The sequence below is a fragment of the Passer domesticus genome, chromosome 9, assembly GCF_036417665.1.
Source record: "Passer domesticus isolate bPasDom1 chromosome 9, bPasDom1.hap1, whole genome shotgun sequence".
NCBI lineage: Eukaryota > Metazoa > Chordata > Aves > Passeriformes > Passeridae > Passer > Passer domesticus.
In genome coordinates, this window is record NC_087482.1 from 36,850,535 (window position 1) to 36,873,309 (window position 22,775).

The 22,775-nt window shown below is 43.6% G+C and overlaps 1 protein-coding gene and 1 long non-coding RNA gene across 12 annotated transcripts in view; one reads left to right on the forward strand and one right to left on the reverse strand.

Moving 5' to 3' along the window:
* Window positions 1-22,775, forward strand: part of SLC6A6 (solute carrier family 6 member 6) — a 92,863-nt gene that overhangs the window by 29,654 nt on the left and 40,434 nt on the right. For 2 of the 10 annotated variants that reach the window (XM_064432748.1, XM_064432756.1), the window contains 3 exons: window positions 10,436-10,471; window positions 12,977-13,042; window positions 17,376-17,432. The exons of 1 other annotated variant lie outside the window; for it this stretch is intronic. In XM_064432748.1, coding sequence (XP_064288818.1) covers window positions 12,988-13,042; window positions 17,376-17,432 — 112 coding nt within the window. In that variant the 5' untranslated portion in view covers window positions 10,436-10,471; window positions 12,977-12,987. Of the gene's footprint in view, window positions 1-5,950; window positions 6,158-6,627; window positions 6,716-10,435; window positions 10,472-12,976; window positions 13,043-17,375; window positions 17,433-22,775 lie in introns of those variants that run through there. 7 more of the 10 variants (XM_064432747.1, XM_064432749.1, XM_064432754.1 and 4 more) reach the window with 7 other exon arrangements.
* On the reverse strand, window positions 1,553-6,963 carry LOC135308050 (uncharacterized). 2 transcript variants are annotated; one of them, XR_010368601.1, is made up of 3 exons: window positions 6,713-6,963; window positions 4,294-4,468; window positions 1,553-2,930 (listed from the first exon to the last, which is right to left on the reverse strand). It is a non-coding gene; the product is annotated as an uncharacterized LOC135308050 (long non-coding RNA). The 2 variants fall into 2 exon arrangements; XR_010368600.1 differs by lacking the exon at window positions 6,713-6,963 and adding an exon at window positions 6,059-6,433.

Sequence of the window (22,775 nt, forward strand, 5' to 3'; positions counted from 1 at the left end):
CTTTCCAGCTCAATAATCAGCTCCAAATGGAAATGGAAGTGGTTCTTCAGAGCAGCCTCACACTCTGTTGACTTTTATTGCTTTCAGAGTGGGTCTGCCACAACTTCTTCCCTGTCTCCCAGTTTCAATCTCCCACAGCTTCCCAAATTCCATATCACCTTTGCTGCTCCCATGCAACCATCTTGACTTGACAGGAGCTGTTGTGCTCAGGAAATCTGTGCAGGCAGAATATTTACCTGCAGCATGGCAGGTGTGTTACTGGCAGGGAAAGAGGCACATTCACCATGTGCCTCATCTCCAAGCACACCCTGTGCTGCTGGAGCAGTGCTGACAGAGGACTTGGTCCAGTGAGGGAACATCACTTAAACTGCCCAGATGTGGAGCTTTGCTTTCAGGACTGACACATTGAGTGTGGACATGTGCAAGGATGGGCCAACATCTGCAGCATTTATTTTGGTCTGCAGACAAAGCTCAGAGTGGCTCAGCAAAGCTCACACGAGCTTCTCCCACGCACGAGTGAACATCACCTGAGCTCAGCAAAGCCTTTCCATGCAAATCCCAACTGCTCTGCATTGTGTCAAACAATGACTCCAGAATTAGATGCACCAAGATGTCTTTTTTTTTTTTCAGCAAGTACATTCAGTGACAGCCTTTTCAGGGCTTATATCTTGGTTATTAATACTACCATTTGCCTTCTTTTGGAAAATTGAACTCATGTGATAGAGGAATTTTATGTGTCAAATTCTGATGCAGAATTTCTGATATGAGTGCTTCTGTAAAATGCAGAAGTGGAAAATGGAGTTACTATGGTAGGAAATTATTTTCTTGGGTGGTTTTTAAAATAAATTTTATATTATGAGGCTAGCAAAGAACAATGCCAACATCAAAAAATCCATTACCTGTTGTTCTTGTCCTGTTTTTGGTAAATTTAGGCAGGCATTGCAAGATTTTATAAGAACTGTTATGTAATAGTTCAGGCAAAAAAATGATTAAAAGAGATAAGTTATCATATATCTAGTACTAGGTAATCAGATTAAAAAGCAAAAAAAACCAAACAACAACTGGGAAGTGCAATAACTAGATTTGCTAATGCCACATAAAATAAAAAGATGAGTATGTATTTGGATTGCTGCACAGGGCAAGTGCCACAGAATTTTCCCTAGGGAACATTCCTCTATTGGAAAAGTGTGGTCAAATGCAACAAACAAATCTTTTTTGTCTTTAATTATTGTGATTCTGTTTAAAAGTTAGAAGACGTCAATTTTAGCATGTGGAATGCAGTTGTGAAAGAAAATGGGTTTCCTGAATTTTCAGTGATTGACAAAAATTCACACACATACTGGTTATTTTAATTTAAGGAAAAAGGATTTTGTTTCTTTATCCTGTTACATAACCCTGGATCTATTCTCCCTTGAACACACAAGTATGATTATCATTAATCTTAAAGGGAAACAGTTGTCTTTCAAAATCCTTTCTGAATTTCCAAATTTTTATCTTCTTTTTTTAAAGTTAGAGCCCAAATGACTGGATATGAATTGAAGATGAAAGCACATTGTTTATTTTTATAAATTAGATTACTTTAATCTCATTTATACATAGTTCTTCTACTGTTCTTCCCAACAGCAATAGTGAAGAAAAAAACATTGTTTTAGAGTGACTTCCAAAATACAAAACATACGGTTCATATAGCATCCAGCAGAGACAGACTACCTGTTATTACTTTTTTAGCTCATTTTTATGAAACTGGCTGGCTTTCAGTTCAGAGACATTCTTTAATAATACTTATATTTTTCATTCTATAGTGCATTCCTTTCAAGGATTTTAAATTGCCCAGGAGATCTTGAAAATCCCAGTGAAAACCTTTGGATATATGAGAGGCTTTTATTTCCAGGTAGCTGATTGTCAGTTAACTTGAGAGACTCACTGTTTTCAAAAGCCAGTGTGACCACTTTGGTTCCAGGCTGTTTGGTTCCTGTGTGTTTGCCCCTCACTTTAGGAATCAGCCACTGTAAAGCAACAGGCATTTCCAAACTCAGAAAGGACCAGCTCCAGCCTCTCAGCCCTGCTAAGTGCCTTAAGTTAATTTGTAATTAGTTTGATGTAAGGAAAGGACCAGTGCAGGCAATCCCATAATGGCTAGGCAGTCTCAAATATAAGCAAAACAGGGCAGCCAGAGCATTAAAGCAAGGGAATTTAATGCCAACTGGCTATTTTTCAAGAAGACCTGTGGTTTTTCTTTGCCTTTGTGTTTGACTTGTAAACCGGGTGCAGAGCTCTATCACTGGCAGGTTCACATGATGGGGAGTGTACTAAAAACACAGGTCATGTTTTGGTTTCTGTTTGATACCTTATTTATATTTGATTTATATGGATAAACTAAGAAAAATTAACCGTCCAGGCCATAATTTCATCTAAAATAAGCACAGACTAAAACTACAGCAACTTAGTGGATTGTGTGGATTAGTGAGATATCCTGGTATGTAACAGCAATAGCAACAATTTATTCCCTGATTTAGTAATGCTTAAAATCTGCAATCCTGAGTCACTCCATGATATGCAAATCCCTTACAAAATCGGCTTCTCTTTTCAGGCTCAGGATCCTCTGCTATACAGGGGAACCCCAAAGACTGACCCCATGTAACTTTGTATAGGAAATTCATGTACAGAAAATAATTAGTGCAATGGATTTATTCAGACCATGGTTTTGCCATTCTTGCTTACACAATCCTTCACAGACAGTGCTGTCCATTTCTCTCCTACATTTCTGCTGGACTTCATGCCTGGATGAACTTCAGTTTTTAAAATTTTAATCTTTATTTGTAAAATCTTCCCAATCCCTGCAAAATCTGCTCTTTGTCCATGCCCCATCTTGGTCCTGAGTCCATGAAACATCATGTTCCCTCTAGCAGCCAATGAAAACAAGGTTTCTCCTGAAAAAATGAAGAAATATTAAATTGGTTATCATTTAAAAATTAAGGCGAATTTGCTGATGAGCATATTTTAGGTCCTGGTGTAATATCCCTCCCTTCACCTTATGGAAACCTGAATCAGCTCTGCCATACCCTTGGCTTAATATTTATCCATCTGAAATCTGGCACTCACATCCCTGCCCCTCAAGACCTCTACCCGGGTGCAAATACAGTGAATCTCTCCTGACTTCCGTGCCATCTCAGTACATTTCCACACGTTGTAGCCAAGCTGCGGATTTGGCCCAGTGTCTTTTTTAAACCCTGTGACCCAGACGTGGAGATTAAAAAAGAGTTATGTTATCGGATTAAACAGATACAAGAGGCACTCGCTGTATCAGCATCCAACACCTTAAAACTCCAGCAAGTAGATCAGCATGGTAGTGGCAAAAATAGACTCTGAGAAAGAGGGAAAACTTGAAGGTGATGGCAAACCCATGCCTTGGACTGGGGTGCAGAAACCTGCCACTCTGCTTGCCAAAGCAACCACAGGGATATGGTGTTCTGCTTGTTACAGCATCTTGATACAGGACACACTCGAGGTGTAAAAGTCATTTCAACTCCATCTACCTTAGCCAGAGTGATTTTGGCCTTAGTTAAGTTTGGGTTAATGTCTTCACAGTGGGGTTTTTAAGGGGTTGGCTTGATTGCCTTATGAACTGCATCAGCGGACACTGAAATCAATAAAGCTGCAGAAGCAAAAATTCTAACAGATTAAAAACAGACCTGCATGAAAAGGATAGTAATTTCAGGCACCATTTGTATGCTTAATATTATACACATGCTTATGCTTTGTAATTTGGGCTCTAACTTGTGATTTCGGTTACATAAGAGAGTGGAGAAGCCAGAAGCATTAGTGCTGCTGTGCGCCACTGCAGCTGAAGGCAGAGCTCCCCCAAATATTCATTAGGCACATTCTCAGAAATTGTGCTGTCTCATAATGAAATAGCAATGAGCACATTTATGGCACGAAATAACTTTATTATTATTATTATTATTATTATTATTATTATTATTATTACTATTATTACTATTATTATTATTATTATTATTATTAGTTCCAGGTACTGTGTACATGCCTCTGACTTCAAAACGGCTTTGGCTGTTGGTTGTTTATCCCAAACATTTTATTTTTAAACACATGGAGCAACCATGTGCTTTGTGTGGCTGACTTTTAAGAAGTGAGGAGCAACAGAAGAGAGAGCAAGAGACAAAATACAGACTTTGATTCCTCTAGAGAACTAGAGCAAAATATTCCACTGCTGTGTAGTGGTACAGCTGTGCTGGCAGGATCCTTCACACAGACAAGGCTCCAGCCACTACTTACATTTCACTGATGTGACTGCTGGTTCCTAATCTGCATCTAGGCATCCTCACTGCAACCAAACAAGTGGCTGAGCCGGTGAGAAACGTTTTTCTTCACTCCCTACTGCAGCCAGAGCCGCCTGTTTGTGGTCCCTCGTGGAACTCACAAAATGTGAGCTGCCTCCTGCAAAGGATGCCTACGAATCAAAGTTGCAGTACACAAGAAACCTGAATCAGAAGACGTAGGTGGCAGCACGGACTACATCGTTACGAGTTTAAACGAGGCTGTTCAGTGGAGATATGTCATCAATTAGCTGTGTATATTCTATCTCTGTCTGGTTTTCTGCTAAAAACCTTCTGAATCAGTTCGGATATGGAAAATCACAGAATGCACTGGAGCAAGGGAAAATCGGTTGTGTGACTACAGTACAGGGGGTTTTGGCATCCTGTATTGCCATTAAAAAGCGTGCAGAATGGTGTAGCTTTTGCAAGAACCAGCTAAGGAAATCAGCCTTTTCTGAGACCTCCCTGGAGGCTGCTGTGATGGAATTTGATCCCTCCAGCAGCCTATGCATAGGCTATGGGTTCCGGAGGTGGTCTCCCAGTAACTGCTGTCCTAGTCTGTGGTGTAGAAAGGTAGCATCTTGTATTCGGGAAAACCTAGAGAGCAGAGGTGTGGGGACTATCCACTCTCCTTTGGTCCATCCCTGCTGTGCCCAGTGCAAGGTTAGCACAGAGGGACTTCTGTGAAACACAGATGTCCCCAAATCTCCTTTTCACCACAACTGTACCCCCACAATGCAAATGCTATTTTGCAGTACAGAGGCTCTTACTAAGTCTTCAGCAGGGGTTATATGAAAATGCCTCGCGACACTGTCTGCTGCTGAATCCTTTCATGTAGAGAACCGGGGGGATGCAGGTAGGAGAGGAAGGACATGTTTGAGTCATATACCCGTTCGCCTGCAGGGGAAGAGGACCTGCTTTCGGTTCTGTGAAACCCGACGCAAAACAAAACGCTGCCCTGCTCATTTTCCCCGCCGATCGCCCCGGCCGTACTTTGTTCTCCCGCTGCGACCGGGACTTTCCGGTGCCGGGGACCGCGCGTCTGGGAGGCGGCAGGGCAGAGCAGGGATGTCCCAGCCTCCCAGGCACCTGCCACACCACGCTCCCGTGTTGCCTCCTCCAGCAGCAGACGGCTCCGGGAACAAACCTGTCCCCAAAGCCTGGCCGAGCGGCACCGGCTCCAGACTCCAGTCCCCCGGGGGGCCGGGGAGAAAAGCGGACGCGGAGGAGCAGAGCCAGGGCCCAGGCGCAGGGACGGGCAGCGGCGGTGACAGCGCCGTGGGATGCTTTTTCTGTGAGGAGGGCACTCTTTGTGTAAAGATAAAAAACAACGATTGAAAAAAACGAAAAATACCGAGAGGAGCTCAGCGGCTGGGAGCCCTCGCTCCGCTCCCTGCCCTCGGCGGGCCGGGTCCCTCGGGGCGGCCCCGCCGCCGCTCCCGCTGCCCGCGGGGGAGGCCGGGCGGCCCGGGGCGGCCCCCCCGAGGCTGCCCCGCACCCGCCCGCCCCTCCCCGCCGGCCCGCGGCCGCCTGCCAGCCCGGGCTCCGCCGCCGTGTCTGCGGCATGGCCCCTCCTCCCCCACACCCCTTCCTTTAGGCTCCCCCCTCCCCAGCAAAGAAGAGGCCGTGCCGGTGTTTTTCCACTCAGCAGGATGGGTGATGCTCAAAGCTCCCTCATTAGACAACAGACACGAGAGGTCAGGAAGAAAGCGCTTATAAATTACCGTTTCCTCCTGCTCGGCGCTGCTAGTCGCGCCGCACCGCTCCGCCGGACGCGCCGCAGGGGCGCAGCGGCGCGCAGGCACCGCGGCCAGCGGACACAGGTACCGGCACCTCCCGGGCGGGACGGCGGCGGGGCGGGCGTGGGGCTGCCGCTGCCGCCGCTGCCGCTGCGCTGCTGGCGGTGGCGGAGCGGCGCGGATCGCCCCTCGCTGCCGCGCCGAACAAAGGGGCGGCAGCTCCGCGCCCAGCGGAGCCGAACCGAGCCGGGCATCGTCCTCCCTTTGTCCGCCTCGACTCGGGGTGCCCCCGGGCGCGCTTTCCCTTCCCCCCTTCCATTTATTTATTAATTCATCCTCCTCCTGAAAGCCCCCTCCTCCCCGGCGCTCGCATTACCTCGGCGGTGTTTTTTCTCCCCAGCGGTTATTTACCCCACACCCCCCCCACACCTTGCGTTAACTTTTTTTGGCGATAACATTCTCAGCCATTCCCCGTTGGCCGCCCTCCAGCACATCGACGGCGCACGCTTCTCTCCCCGGCTATTTTTGCCCATTTTTTCCTCCCACCCCTCCCCGCTGTGCTTTCTCTGTTTGCCGTGCGCTAACCTCGAGTGAAGAGACTGGTACAGGCAATGCTACATCTGATGCTAATGGGCCTACCTGGTGGGTAATACCGCTGCTGCTGCTTTCTTGTGATTTCCCTCGTTTTTCCTTTTTACTCCCCTCATTTTCCTTTTTTATTTTGTGGCTTCTTGACATGCTGAAATCAAAGTAGTGATGGGGCTTAGAAATGAAACACAGGGACTACACAGGGCAGGTTACCAAGCTCAGCGTGGTGCAAAGGGGTGATAATTCTGGGTTTGTCTGGGGGTAACTTGGATCCAAAATTCACCCGCTGGCTTTAAGATAATGAATGCCCATTGCTGCCTGGTATTATAGCAGGAGGTATGTGGGAGGACTCACAAGGTTTCCATATAAGAGCATGGGAGAATTTATTTCACCCAGGCGAAGAAATGTGCAGAGTATGTGTTATTTATGATACTGAAGGCAAGCTGTGTTGTCCTTAGGCAGCTCCAAGAGTGGCAAAACTTGGTATTTGGAAACTGTAGAAGCTGATTTCTGCTGTTTAATAAGAGCTATGTTTAAAGGGAAGCACGGATGAAAATAAAGGAAAAAATAGTGGGAGAGGATCCAGATAAATACAGAAGAAATACAAACCCACACTTATTCCAGCACAGTTTGTGCCAAGGTGTAAAGATGGAGGTTTTTGATGAGTTCCCATGTTTTTTAACCGTATTGGGAAAGGCATTAAGAAAATGTGCCGAGAGGAGCTGGTTACGTTGATAGTGCTATTTTGGTAACTGCATTTTTTTTTATTGCTTGCATGTGAAAATGTTTTGAGTTTTGGACTAGCAAAACAGTGAGGCAGTCCTGACGGGGACACATGTCATCGGCTGTGTAATTCAGGGCTCGGATGGCAGTTGCTACCGGTTTAGGTTTTATGGCTTTAGGTTTGAGGGTAAATCAGCCCGTTAAAACCTGCTGCTGTGGAATTTCGATGGGAGAGCCTTTGGTGAGAGCTCTGATGGTTGTTGACAGCCGGGTGTTTACCTCTGGGTCTGCGTTCAGCTGCTTTCTGGCATTGCGTACCTTTGCCACAAGTGGTACGGAAAGGTTTCCTTGAAGGTTATTGGGGTTTTTTTTTAAGCAAAATGTGTGAGCAGCTGAGGCAGCCAGCAGCGTGACAGTGACAGTGTCCCTCACAAGGACCAAGTCAAGTCTGAAGCACGAGTGTAGAAGGAGGATGTCTGTTGGAAACTGCATTTTCTGCATTTTTGGTACTTTCAGCAATAGTATCTTCCTGTTTCCCCTTCAACTGTCTCTTATCTGCTTTGCATGTTCTATTTTTGTCCTTTTTCTCTTTATTTGCCTTTCACCCATGTCCATTTCCCTTCGCACCTCTCCTGCCTTGGTGCCTGTGGCAGCTCCCACTGGAGGGCGACAGACACCTTTCCCCTGCCCGGGACCCCGGCCGGGCAGCAAAGGCCGCTTCTTGCCGGTGTTTGTTAACCTGCTGCTCTCACCTGCGCTGTGATGGCTCATTTCTGTCATACTTGGCAAAAAGCAGGAGGTCGCAGGTGGCACCGTGGTGCCTGTAGGCCCAGAGAGGGTGGATGTGTGCTCGGGGGTGCTGCATTGAAATCCTGGGGCATTTGGTTTGTTTGCTTAAGGAATCTTTGTCTGGAATCGGGTAGAAATTTGGAGTCTTTCAAATGCTACCGACTTCTGTTTTATTTTATTTTTCTGTAACCAGAAACAAAATTTGGCATACAGCTCTTCATTGGTAGTTTCAAATGTGGAGCTTTTGCCTAGGTTGCCTGGAGCTTTCATGTCAGAGGTGAAGTGTTGGGGCGATGGCAGGAGACTCCAGTTGGTGTGAAATGCTGGCAGAAGAGAGGTGCCACATTGTCCTGGAAAACTAGGAAGACACTTTAAGTTGGCTTGCCCTTGTTGCAGAGTGCTTGAGAAACCTCCCTTGCCTGAGTGGAGTTCTGTTTGTAAAGCCTTGGTGAGGATCTTGTTGTACAGCTAATCATTGCCAATATTTCAGTGAGGGTTTTTTTTAAATCAATACTCTTAGTGTATCTTAGTGGCTTCCAGCCAGGTCCTATGGGCAGAATGTTTCCAAAGAGACTCTTGGGCACTTTCCAGATGGTGATATTCCTAGAATTTTCATCAATGCACATCAAGGCTCAGCAACCCCCTATTATTTTAATATTGCCCCTTCTATATTTTCTAATGCCCCATATTTTTGTCTCAGTGGGCAGTGGGGCAACAATGGTAGTGCTGCCAGTTCCACCAGTAAGGGGAGTCTCTGCAGTGGTGCCCTACCTGGGGTTTTAATCATGCTGGCAAACAGCTCTGAAAAGATTATGCTAATTAGTTTCTTGTAAATTTAACCATATTACAACACTTAAAGATGGATGGGAAAGCCGTGGTAGTTGCAGCCTTTTGTAAGTAATGTTTATTTGATTGGTCATATGAATAAATTGTAGATCATTTAAGAAGTGAAGCTTTGAATAGATTACCCAGTCGGATTAGTGCCTTTGACTTCTATTCATCACTAACTTAATGACCAGAATGGATCAGGGTTATTTTTTTAAAAAGTAATCCTGTGTCTGCTCCAGTACGAGCCCTATACACGGAACTAAAATTTATTCTAATGGCACTCTAGGGGGGTTGCTTGCAGGATTGGGTCCTTTGCTCTTGGAAGAAAAGTATGAGGATGAAAATGCAGTGATTTAATATTTGTTGAATTTCTTCCATGTATGCCTATTTAATTGAACCCTCAGCTGTTGTAGCTCCATGGATTTAATTGATTTGTGTGAGCTTTGTTTACATCCCAAGGCATGTAAACTTTAAATTGCTTACATAGTAGCTAATATTGATACAAAGTAATACCGTAGAAATTAATTGAACCCTCCACTCTTCACTGTTCGTTTTTCCCCAAAAACCTGCTGTTGGAAGGGCTGCTGTGCTGCCAGTCAGTGACCCTGAAACCATGGCTGGTGTCCTACAGCATCCTCCCTTTTTTCAGTGTATCCAGATTTACACCAGCAAAAAGCCATTTAGTGCCAGCCCTAAACCCTGTTCCAAGAGCATCCACCAAACCCACCAGCTCAGCAGTGTGAATCAAATGCCAGCAAGCTTTGGGTGGTGGCAGCAGGGTGGCAGAGCCGTGGCTGCAGGAGGTGGCTGTTAGGGCCTGCTGGGAAGGTTCCCCATTTCAGCAGTTACTGGGTTTCCTGTTGTGGTTCTCTGTCACTCGGAATTGTCACAGCCTCGAAGGACGCCTCGCTGCTGTGGCTGCCCAACCCGGGCTTGAATGCAGTCAGTGCTTGAACGCTGGCATGGAAAAACAACCCTGCTGTGCCAAAATGCACTAGGAGGGCCCTGCTTCATGGTGTTGGTGTCAGTCCCATGTCCATGGGGAGGAGAACAGCCCAAACACTGAGCCATGGGGTTATCGCTGAGCTGGAATGTAGTTAAAGGTTCTTTTATTTTTTCATTTTTTACCCAGATCACATGGCATTTGTATTCTGTTTCACTGCTGCAGTGTAATTGTCCTGCCATTTAGAGGGGACATAGTCATATCTGCTGTGATGCACTATATAGGATGAAATGCACGAGAAATGATCTCCTGTTTTGACATTGGTGCTGCATCCAGTGTCTTGGTGTTCTTCAAAGAGAACTTTTTACTGATGAAATTCAGAAAACACAGTGCATTATAGCATTGAAATATGTCTGACTTATTTTGCTGGACCCATTTTTTCCTTTAAAATATTTTTTCCCTTTTCTTTTTCTCTTTTTTTTTCCTAACAGGAAAAGAAAATACATTCAGCAGAGATTCTTCTTCATGTAAGTGTTATTTATGCTTGTTTATTGCTTGAAATTACAAAAAGGCTTAAAAAACTCATTATAACATTCAAATGCTGAACACTTACCATCTGTGTGTAGAAACCAAGTATAGAGCATGTAAAAATAGGCTGTAGTTATACAGCAATAATGCTCAGCAACTGATACCTTAAATTTGTCTGTGCAGTTCTTCTGTGTGTATCACCACAGAATTTAGAAAATGTTGCAAAGCACTTTGCAGACATTTAAGCAGCATGCCCATAAAGTCGGTGTGTAAATCCTGGAGGGATAATGTTAAAATGGTTTGCCCAAAGCAGAGGAGACACATAAGTGAGAGCTTGATTTAGCACCCCAGAGTCCTTGCTCCCCAAACGCTGTGACAAAGTCAGCTTTTGTGCCTTGGATCCTACAGAATCCAAGTTCTGCCCATAGAGCTGTTTGCTGTGTGCAGGTGTGTGCATGTGTGTGTATGGGTAAGAGAGAATGTCTGTGCGTGTACCTGGCCTCAAATAGCCTGTAGGTATTTCAGGCCTTCTCCACATCCTGTGGTGATGCCCATTAAAGCAAGAGTAGATGCCACCAGCCATTGGTGGGTACTGTTGCAAATGTTTTGTGAAAGCATTTGGCTCCAGCCTGGCTCTCAGTCTGGGGGAGCCTGTTAAAGTACTCTTCGTGGGACTGAGAAAGCTGCATGTCATAAAAACCCAACAGGTTTTCTTCCACACCATCTAGCCACCTGGTTGTTTTCTGGGTTTTTTTTTTTAGCAGATCTCAGCTTTGAAAACTGTTGAGTAGCGTAGAAAGCTCTGCTCTGGTATTTCTTCCTAGTAAATAAATCTGATTAAATGTTTTACGGGGCTGCATAGATGAAGACTCTCCTTGCCTTTATGCAAAATTAGCTTAGCAAGGAAAACGACTGCATTGTTCCCAATGCAGGGCCTGCTTCGCATAACTTCCGAGCATGTACTGTGTCCAGTGGCATGGCAAGCCCACGAGCACTCACCTCGGGCTGATTTCCCATAAATCAATTTTTTTTTTTTTTAACAACATGTATCTCAGAATTGCAGCACTCCATTATGCTTGCGTAGCAACTTGCTGGTTAATATGTAGCAAAATGCCGTGTGGTAACAAATGTTTTTTTGCTATTGTTGAGCTGGAATGTTAGTTCAGCTTCTAGATAAAAGTGGCTTGCGCAAGGCGTCCCGGTAGACCATGATTTCTGTGGCTTGTACAGTAGTTCTGTAGGCAGCCGTGTTCTGCTCTTCCTCTCCCCTGTGCTTCCCTTCATCTTCCACGTGAGCGAGGGTGGGCTGATGGAAAGGCAGGAGCTGGCAGCCCTTTGCATCCTGCAAAATGCCAGCCTGGGGTTCTTATTATGCCTGTTGCTAGTCAAGCATCTGTGGAAAACACTCTTTATTCTGGTTGTGTTGCTAGCAGAAACATTGTTAGATGCTTTATTTAATGGCTTTAAACCACAAGTGTTCTTTGGCTGGTTTTATGGATAAGACAATCTTTCAAAAAAAAAGACAACCCAAACCAAAGAAATCCAGTACTAAGTGAAGGATACCCCACTAAGGATTAAAGAATCCTCCTTTCCTGCTGCTGGGAATCCTAGATGGGGCTAGGTTAAGAAGGTAGATCATCATTTTTAAAAGGTGACAGAGAAGAAAAAATTCCAGAAGGTTTTTGAGTATGAACATTTTCAACATTTGTAGTTCATTATTATTTCATTCTAGAATGGGAAATTCAAATCTCTTGAAAATCCTCTGAAGCATTTGCTTCCTATAGATTATAAAGGGGAAATGGTGAAGCAAAAACCCCTTTAAGGGAAGAAGCTGCCAAATAAAGAACCCAAAGAGATGAACCCTACAGCAGTGACTGTATGGTGTCTGGAAACTGCAGAATAACCACGCAGTGCAGATCTGGGGAGTTTTGCTTGGAGATTGCAGTATCCCAGAGAAAATTCCTAAGTCAAATACATACACTCTAAAAGGAGTAATGAAGTCAGTGGTCCAGAGGCCATTTGCAGTGCAGCCTTCCATCACATGCTGTGGCTTTTCCATGGCTAACAGCAAGCTTTGAGCACCAGAGCCTCTCTCCTCTGGTTCTGTGCATGAAACATTATGACTTTGACCCGATAACTCTGTTTGTGCCTGTCTGTGCATTGGCTTCTCTTGGCTTCTACAATGGTGGGAGTTTCCAAAAGAGAGTTAAACTCCAGGGATGGGAGTATTGAGGTCACAGTGAAAAGGCAGGATGGTGAAGCATCCGGGACAGGGATCTCTCCCAGGTCCTGTTCAGAGAGTTGGCTCCTGTGGCAGTGAGTGCTCAGTGGGGATTAACCCCTCAGGCCCTGGCTTGGGCCGGTCTCTGACAGGAGGTGACCACTTTGAGAAGGGGCTCTTTGTGATAGTAACCAGCCATATGTAGTTGTAATGATAAGAAAGGGACCATCTTATTTTAGTCACTTTGCGACAAATACTACCACAATTCATTACTTTCCATCAGTGCCTCATCCTATGGAGGAATCACCACTGCCCATCTACATTGAGGAGGGGACAGAAGTCCCGATTGGTGAGTGCAGTTGGGATGGGATTTGTTTAAGGGAGGGTATTAAGGGTACTTGGGTTTTATATTCCTCACATTTGTGTGTACCCGTTTGTCAATGAAAATGGTAAGGTCTGTTGCAAATGTTTTGGAGATTTTATTTTATATTCTTCTTTATTTTCTATTTAGAGCTCCTGAGAGTTGTTGAACACTGCTAGCATTGGTTTTCATTTAAACATAAATCAAAGTACATAATTTATACAGTGACATTGAAAGCTTCTGTGCAGGATGTCTTAACACAAGGCTGAGGAAAGACCACAAGTATCACAGGAGGTAGTCCCCACTTTGGCCTTTGACCTCAGTGTTGAGGTACTCAGCATAATCTGACATCTGGGTCAGTGTTTTTGTTCTTGCCGACACTCTCATGCCCAGCACCCAACAGACTCACATTGTCCACACCACTGCATAGGCAGAAGAGAGGCAGAGAGGTTTGCCATGCACCTTGGAGTGCTGCACACCCCCAGCTCTGAGCTCTGGGGTAGATGTATTGTCACTACCTGGATGTACAGGTTGAGTGCTGTTTTGGGTTTTTGTAAAAGGAGAAGCTGGCTTGAAGATAACCCATAAAAGAACACAACTAAAAGATCAGTAAGTTGGACTGTGGTGATCTTCTTTGGACAGTAGGAAGTTGTGATTGCAAAGTTTCCCAGAGCCCCATCCTTATACAATCTGTTCTGGACTGCATACAGTAAGTGTGCCTTAGCTCTCACCTTGAGAATCTGCCTTGTTGAGCAGATGTGTCTCTTCAAACAACTTTTCTTATTATATAGCCTGAATTTTTCCATTCCTAAATTCAAGCAATTGCTCCTTGTCTTACCATCTTTTGAGCTAGATTAATTACCTTCCTCTACACACAGTACCTGGAAGGTATTTATAGCTGGATCTCAGCCCAGGAGTCTTCTCTTTTATAGAACATATTAATTTTAGCTCTCTTACTCTCTCCTTAGATCACTTTTGTTGTCCTTGTTTGTATTTCCTTTAATTTCTCTATCTCCTTTCTAATCTGTGGAGACTTGAACAACTCATAATTTGTTCACTGTGGCTGTTTTGACATAGCATTATGCTTTAGATTTCCATCACCCCTTCCCTTGTCCACATCCAGAAATAGCTTAGCCTTTGACCCTTCTGCATCACTCAGAAGCATCACAGAGAGAAACTCTATTACTTGGCTAATCTTACCTGCAGTCACCTTTGGGTTATTCTTGGATTCATGGCTTTGCTAGCTGCTCCTCAGGCAATGTTACTGCTCTCCTGGGATGCTGGGCTTTATACTTCCTAACACTAAATCCCCATCCTATTGCATGCCACTTATTTTATCCAGAAATATTTTCAAACAGTATGCCATTATTTATTTTAATGCCCTAGGATTTTATCATTTACATAGAAGCTGTTACTGTTTTACCATGTATAGAGAAAAGTACTTAATATTTTAATATTTTGATACCTATTACAGTTGTCTTTTGCATGTTAGTCCAGACTCCTTTCCCAGCTTCATCATTCTTATTTGTATATCTTCCCTGATTTTCCTTCCTCTAGTTAAGAAAGTTAATAAGAATGGGCAGGTTTAGTCTTCTTGTCTTCATTTTGTCCCTTTTCTCATTATACAATAAGAATATTGTTGCTGTACCTCTTCTATGCATGGCATGATGTGGTCCTCCCCACAGCAGATCATCTTTTCCTCACCTCTCCTGGGGTTGTAGTCAGCTGAACATCTGCTGCACATTAGACCTCTCTTGTGGAACTGTTAAGGTTCTGTCCTGGCCCCTGGGCTTTCATCTTGTCTTTCCCACTGCTCTGAGGAAACCTGGACCACTGAGCTGGTGGCACCTGCACCACGAAAAATACTGTAGGGCTGATGAGTCACAGAACTGACCAACCAACCAACCCAAAAAAACCCCAGCTATGAGTGGAAAGCTTTTCAGAGGATGTTTGTTCGGTGCTGTCACGAAGCAGGTTGGTTGGATCAGGCTCTGAAGTGCAGCACCAGCTGTGAAACAGCCAGACTGGGCTGGAGAGGGCACTGTGTTTGCTTATTCCAAATAAGAGTCTGGACTGTCAATACAGCAAGCTGTGGTTGAGGGGCAATGAGTGGAAAAAGTAAATGGTGCAGAGATGAGGGCAAACCACAAGCTCTGAGTTTGGTATCTGAATGTCTGACGTGGGTCAGGGCTTTTAGATGCAGCATGAATCAAGGTAGGAAGCAGCTGTAAAATTCTGGCCTGGGTCTGGGTCTTGGTATTGATCCTGCTTTCCATTGATCTCACCAGTGTGATCCACATCCAGGGTGCCCATTGGTACCTGTACAGACCAGAACAGGAATAAAACAAAGGCCTGTCTGCATTTAGGCTGGAGAGAAATAGCACACAGTGCAGTTGTTAAAACATTCCATTCAGCACAACCATCATTTACTTTTAAAAGGTTGTTTGGAGAACTTAGATTATTTCCTCATCTGAAACACATTTTGGCTGCTATATGGCATGCATACTATTCTGACCCAGGCCTGACTGGTGGTGGTAGATTGCTTTGTAGCTTCTGTATTTATTTAAAAAATAGAAAATCAGTAGACTCAGACTTTTTCAGAGTCTAAATTTAACAGTGCTAATTATTTCAAGCAATTTTAAAAGGAACATAAATCTCACTTGTTTATTACAGCTGCTTCATGAAAACAGCAGCTACAAATAATGCTCTGTAATGAAAATCTAGCTAAAACTGTCATGAATTAGCCAGTAAAAGAACGAACATTTGGGATTTGGTCAAGGGCAGCATTTCCTTCCCTGGCAGGAGGGTCTTTGCATTGAGGAGAAGGTGGTTATTACCTAAATGCTGGTTTTATTTCCTTAGGTGAAATGAAGACTTTGATATCTGTGCATAGAGGAATATGATTTTTGATTGGAAAAAGGCCTGAGTTCTACTTAATAGTTATGTACTTTTGCCTTTTCTTGAATACATTCCTAGAGCAATGTAGCTGAGTGAGATGCAACAAATATTTGAATAAATCAAAGATATTTATGAGGAGATGGGGAATATATTGTGACCATTAGCAAAGAACCTACAGAGCAGTGACAAAAAATTGCAGGTCAAATGCTGGGAGTCTTGGTTCAGGCACAATTTCAACTATCTCCCACTCAATATTTCAGGAGATTCAAGGTGAAGAAATAGGCAGAGCAGGTCCTTATTCCCCATTGCCATTCATAGTAAAGTCATGCCCATATTCTTCCATCACTGTTGTGTTAAATGCTAAAGAAAACACCTGAGACAACACAGTCCAAATTTACGTTTTGTAAGGCAAAAACACAGGGAAAAATATTTGTATTGGTAATCATTGCATTTGGTCTGTACAGGAAACCACTGAAGGAATAATTGTGTCCTTGGGGATCAGGAGCAGTAGAGCTTTAAGCTGAAGTGTTTATGTTTTGCCTTCCAAGTCACATTTGAGATGTTAATGTTGTCTGATACCTATGAAATTAGCTCAAAGACGTACAAATTCAGGATATAATTCTCAACTGATTTATTCCAGCATAGTTTTCTTGATTCCAGTAGCATTGCTATTGCTTTATTGTGCAAATTATGTCAAACGTCAGACCCCCTTTTTCAGGAATCAGCCCTGCTAGCCTTCAACCCCATTGCACTTCTACTGCAGCTCTGAGTTCCTACATGGACAAAATCTGAATTAGCCACTTCCATCTTTCTGATCCACTTCTGCTAATGAATAGCACTGGCTTCAGTGTACTTTTGTCAAATGTATACAAGTGTTAAGTAGCCCTTAGCTCTACAGAATTCTTACCCCCATGAAGTCATCTGGGTATGGTAGAAAGTTCCATTAGCACTCTTGGAGCCATGTTTCCTTGATTGTCCTCACAAGTCATGGTGCAGCCTGGGCTCATTTGGGGCATCTTGATTACAAGAGAAGAATTTTCTTGTAACTGCACACAGTTTCTTCTGCCACTACTCAGTCTCTGCTTTTAAGCATCTCTGATGTTTTCTTCATGATAAAAAATGGATTTCTAGTCTACTGCTCTTGAGCAGACTCACTCAAAGAGAGAAGCTTTGTTACTTTTTATGTTTCCTTTTATAAGAGAAAGTGCCCCCTTTCGAGTCCAGAATAGTATTTGACACCTACAGAGAGCTGGCTCTGTGTCTCTCTAGGAGATTGCCTTCCCTTGCAAGAGAAGAGAACCTTTTTTGTTGCACGTGCTTCATGGTTTGCTCTTTCATGGGGAGCTGGCACAGAGAAAGCTTGACTTTTGCCAGGTACTGAGTGCCTTCTGCAAGGTATTGAGTGCCCTCCTATCCTTTGCAGCCAAAAAGGAGTTGATTGCTCTTGGCATCAGTCAAATCTGGACCCAGAAGACCACAGGTAGTATTTACCAATTATTTGTGTGCTTTCGCATGCCAGAGTTTGTCTGAATTGATTTTCATTGCATACGAGAGATTTGAGGCGTTAATGACACTTGCCTGCCACTAAAAACACTTTTAAAAAATAATAATAATACAATAATAAGCATGACATTTATTGCATTGCCATGGGGAAATTAAAAACCCCCAAAATTAACTAGAGTCCAAGTAACTATTAGCTCTTCAGAGCTAATGTGTGAGTTATATACCCTGAATGAGCACCATATGCCAGTTCATTGTGGCACAGTGAGTCACAGGACACATTGTGGAAAGCAATAATTGCTTGGCATGCACTGAAGCACTCAGTAAGGCTTTTTGTTTGGTTTTCTTAAAGGAATATGTTTTACTCTGACAATAAATGGGTGTTGTCTGATATGCTGCCACCAGGGACTGTTGCTTTTTCTGTACTTAACCTGGAGTTTACCCATTGTCACTCACTGCAGACCCCCTCAGTATCTTTTGCTTTCCAACTGCTTGTATTGTATGTGTGCAGTACCAGAAGGGTGAAGAGTGAGCCTTCCATTTGGTATCATCTTGTCATTCTGTATTAATCCTCCTCTCCCTTTTCCTCCTCATCTTCTTTCTTTGTCCACAAAGGTAGAGACATTCAGATTGTTTATGTGGAATAAATGTTCATCCTGAGCAGAGTGAAGCAGTGGGATGAGTTGCACAGGGATTGTACAGTCCCCACACTTGGCCAGAGCTTGACCAGATAAGGCCATAGGCAAGCCAGTCTGATTTTGATATTGGCCCTTCTTTGAGCAGGAGGCTGGGCAATGTGACCTCCAGAAATGCCTTCTACCCTGAATTACTTTATGGTTCTATTTAGTAGCCACTTCCTGTGCTGATTCAGCCATGGTGCTGTGCATGTCATTAACTCCTCACTCCCTGTCACTGTCACTCTCATTCATACCTGCACAGAACAGGAGCGACCTCCTGAAGGTCACTGAGGAGACAGAGGTTTTACATACATGGGAACAAGATCAAGATGTAAATGGTGACCTCATACGAGATTAGTAGGTGAAATTTGGTACCTCTGAAATTATTTGGAAATTGTAGCAGGATTTCACTTGAGTTCTCTTCAAATCTTCAGTAAGTTCCAACTGAAGTTATCAGTTAGAGAGTTTAAAGCATAATAATATCAGGATAATAAGTATTTAAAAGTAAATATCACCTTTTTTTTTTTTCCTTTTCAGTGACAGATCTCATTCTCTAGCAGCCTTGAAGAGAGCTTTGGGGTATTTAGGATTTAGTGAGCCACCAACTGCCCTGGCTGGGCCGTTACGTGCTGGTTTCCTCATGTGGCTGCAACCACGTGAGGGAGTTAATGCTGCACAGAGCATCTGCTCCTCAGCTCAAGGCCCTCCCAGCCCTGCAGCTGTCTGCCAGAAAGCTGGGACGTGCACAGGGGCATCTGTGAGCTCCATCGGGTAGCAAATTTTCATGGTCAGCCCATATGCTAGCCAAAAAAACGCCCTTCGTCAGAACAATGTTATTTTAATTGTGCTGAGAGAAAGCAAGATCACATTCAGATTCACCATGTCAGCCTAGGGGATTTTGAACAATGATGTAGCTATTCTAAGGCAAAAAAAAAACCCTTCTAAAACTCCCTTGGTGGGAAAAAGAAATAGGAATATTTCATAGGGTTTCTCTTTCAAGTCTGACAAGATAAGGTGCTTTCTCTCCATCTCTCTACTTTATCAACAAGAAGTATACTGTTTATGTAAACACCTGGTTTCCAATCAGGTTCTATCAAAAGTAAAGTTTACAAATGGGGCTCCCATAGTGGATTGAAGAAGGACTAAATATGAGCAACCAAAAGCTTTTGTTGTCCCCTTTTATACAATGCAGGATTCTAAAATCAAGATTTAACAGGATAGATTTGCTTTCATTGCTGCCCTCTCTTTTCTGTAACCACACAAATACTCTCAACTCATACAGATCCTGCTTAAATGATGCAAGGTACTGCTCTTTCAAGTGTGAAAAGGGTTTGTTCCTGGTAGAGGGAATATAGTAATGGAAGATACTGTTGCTCAGTAGGGTTGAAGTTCCCTTCTCCACCGCCCTTTGTGCAGTACACAAGCAATAGGTTACAAGTCAAATTTCATGGACAGATAGTATCCAAATGTGGAACTTCAAGCAGTACATCTGACTTTGAATCACCTAGGTGATTTCTCCTTCTGTAAAGCTATCACAAGTTCATGTAGCTCTTGTAAAGGTCACCTCCAAAAATTCAGACAAGTCAACCAAAGGAAGTTTCTCGCTTTCTACCATTGGTTTGCATGTGAAGTGTTTTTTGTTGTTATCTCAGCTGCTTGTCAGGTGCCTGTTGTTTAAAGTGGAACTGCAAACAATTTCCCACTTGTCCATTATTAACTTTTGCATAAGAAAACCAAGTAGTGAAGAATAATTGTGGTTATGATGAAGACGGCTTTAGATACTAATGTGCCACATTGGTATCCTATTTAAGTGTGTTCACAAAGATGAAATTGCAGGAAGGAAAATCCTCAGCTGCTAATAGGAGTAAGTTTATAGTAGTCAGGCCAGGACTATAAAAGCAACCTGCAATGAAACCATCAGCTAGCATTTGTTTGAAAAGATAAGAAGGGTTGGAGAAAGGTACTCAGGCTGCTCACATATTGTCATGCTGTATTTGGGGAAGCTTGCCTGCAAAAGCCAACAGAAAAACAAGTAAACAAGTACCTGTAGCCTGTGAGATTGACCCTGGTGTGAAGGTGGGACTGCACAAACTTGTGTTGTGTTGGAGTCAGCCTTTGCTCTAATACAATTTCCTTTGGAGCCTGCAGTTTGAGAGTGAATTCTGTGGGGCTTTTGTCCAAGTAGTGTGTGAGCCCAGGGTTTTGTTCCTGCTTGGTGTGTGCTGTGCACTTTGCAGACCGTGGTATGCAGAAGTGGTTTATGTGTTAGTTTCCTTGGAAAAGTGAAGTATTTGTTCTGGCACTGTTTGGTTTTCATATCTCTTGACATAAAAATGAGCACAACTCTCGGTCTGTGAAAGCAAATGTCAGAGACCCATGGCAAAACTGAACTGAAAATACACCTCTGGTTGGGAATCAGTCTGAATCATATGGTATTTAAAAGTGGTTTAGTGGTCAGTACCAAATGTTCTATTTGCAACTCAGAACTTTATTTATTTATTTTGATCAAATAATGCCCATTGCAAGGCCTGCAGGACATAGTGATACTCCTTCTCAAATGCCCTCCAGGAGCACAGTGAGTGGCTCTGGGCAGCCAGGGAAATTGAGAGGACGGGGCTGCAGCTGGAGACAGAGCCAAGGCTGTTCTGGGATTAAACAAAACATGCCATTGTCCGGCCGTGCAAGCCAGCACCTGGCACCAGCTGCAGGAGAGCAAATAAATATCATAGTGTCTACAGAGCTTCATTTTTTTGTGTGTGTGAAAGTCTATGTTTCACCAATCTGTTTTGCAAAGTTGTGCTCTCCCTGAGCTTGTTCATCAGCTTTGCCACTTCTTCTTTTTGCACGTCTCCTGCAGACCCGCCGTGTCAGTGGTTTCAATTTCATTTCCTGTGCGAAACTTCATATGCCTAAATTTTTTGTTCCCCTTTTTTTTTCTTGTTTTTGCTTGAAGGAAAGAAAACAACAACAGTAAATTAAACCTCAAGGTGCTTAGGAAATTTCTGTGGCTAAAGGCTTGTGAGAAGAGCAGCCCAGTCACCTGAGTACCCTGGTTCATCAGCAAAGGGTTGATACTCCACTTCTTAAAAGATTACAGCTCATTTCTGTCACTGAGTCGTATTTTTGCTGGTATTTACTGCCAGCATGGAGGAAAAGTCAAGGCTAAAATCAAAAGTAGCTCACTCTCGCCATTAAGTTTTAGTGCTCATGGCCCAGCCCTCAGGGCTTTGTAACCTGCTCAGATTTTATAGCCCTGTAATGGGACTAACGCTGCGGATCGCGTGCGTGTAATAGCTGTTTTCCTGGTGCAGGTTGGCTGGCTGCTTTCCACCCACACTGCCGTGTTGCACAACTCTTCCTTCCATTAATGTACTCTAGAAAAAAAAAAAAAATCAGGTGTTGGGCAGATGGGGCACGGGAACAAAGAAGAAGAAAGGATTGTTCCCTTCCACTGATGGTGTGGGGATCTAGATTTCTGGGAATAAGGTACTGTATGACATGTTTGTACAGCTGCCACAGGTGGGATAAAAATCTGTCCTCAGTTATTGTTTAAGATGAATGGATAGAGGCAGTAAAAACACAACTCTGGCTTTGTGTGGAGGTGGCCTAGGCAGGTATGGCAACAGCTGATCAAAGCCATTGCTGGGTATAGAAGACTCTATTGTTTTTCCAAAAAATGTGTAATCTTACACATCCATCTGTTTTTTACTTAGTTAGAAAACATAATGAAAAAGTACAGTACTCCTCAATTATGAGAAACCCCTGAACATTAGCATTGGTAAACTCAGTTAATTTAAGGCTAAATTTAGAATTAGCATGAAAGAAAAAATAGGTGAGGGTGAAATGATTTCTCCCCAAGGAAAAACTACTTTGATATAATGAATTCAATATGTTTTATTGCACATTTGCTTCACTAAATTACTACTTTATTGTTTATCTTCCCTGCACAGGGGCAGTGCTCCATTACTGTAGCATGGAAATTGCTGTCTGACATTATCATGTGTTGAAGTGCCTTGCAGAAGTGCCACATAGGATCAATAAACTATTAATCACATGCAAAAAATTCAATAGGCACAATGCACACCACTGACTGTTTGAGTTCATAAACTTTGTGAGCTTTAGGGGGTTTGCCTTTTTTTATAGCATGATGAAGGACATCCCTTAATTGATTTTGATCAATTTGGTGGTTTATTTGTGGCAATAGGAATTAGTTAATTGGCACCAGGGCTTGATAGAGAATTTCATTCCGTTCAGATGCAGACCTTCAGAATTGATAGCAAAACACAACAATGCTTGTTCCCTTGGTCAGAAGGTGTATAACTTCAGGGTACAAGGAGACAGAAGAGTTGAGGATGTGCACAGCTTGTTGAATCTTCTTCAACAATGCCCATCTTGCTTGGAAAGCCACATAGATAGAATGCATTTTATGGGCCCTCTCATAAGGACAAAGAGGTGGTGTCACCCAGTGGTTTTCCATGTTCACAGAGGGTGAGCTGGTGGAGCAGAGGGAGCAGGCAGGGATGGCAGTGGGAAGCTGGTGTTTCTTTCCAGCCTGTTGACAGTCAAGAGGCTGTGAGCTGGCACACCCAGAGGCATTAAACTGGGTCAGCAGTTGGCTTCACGTGAGCAAAACTAGTTTTAACTGG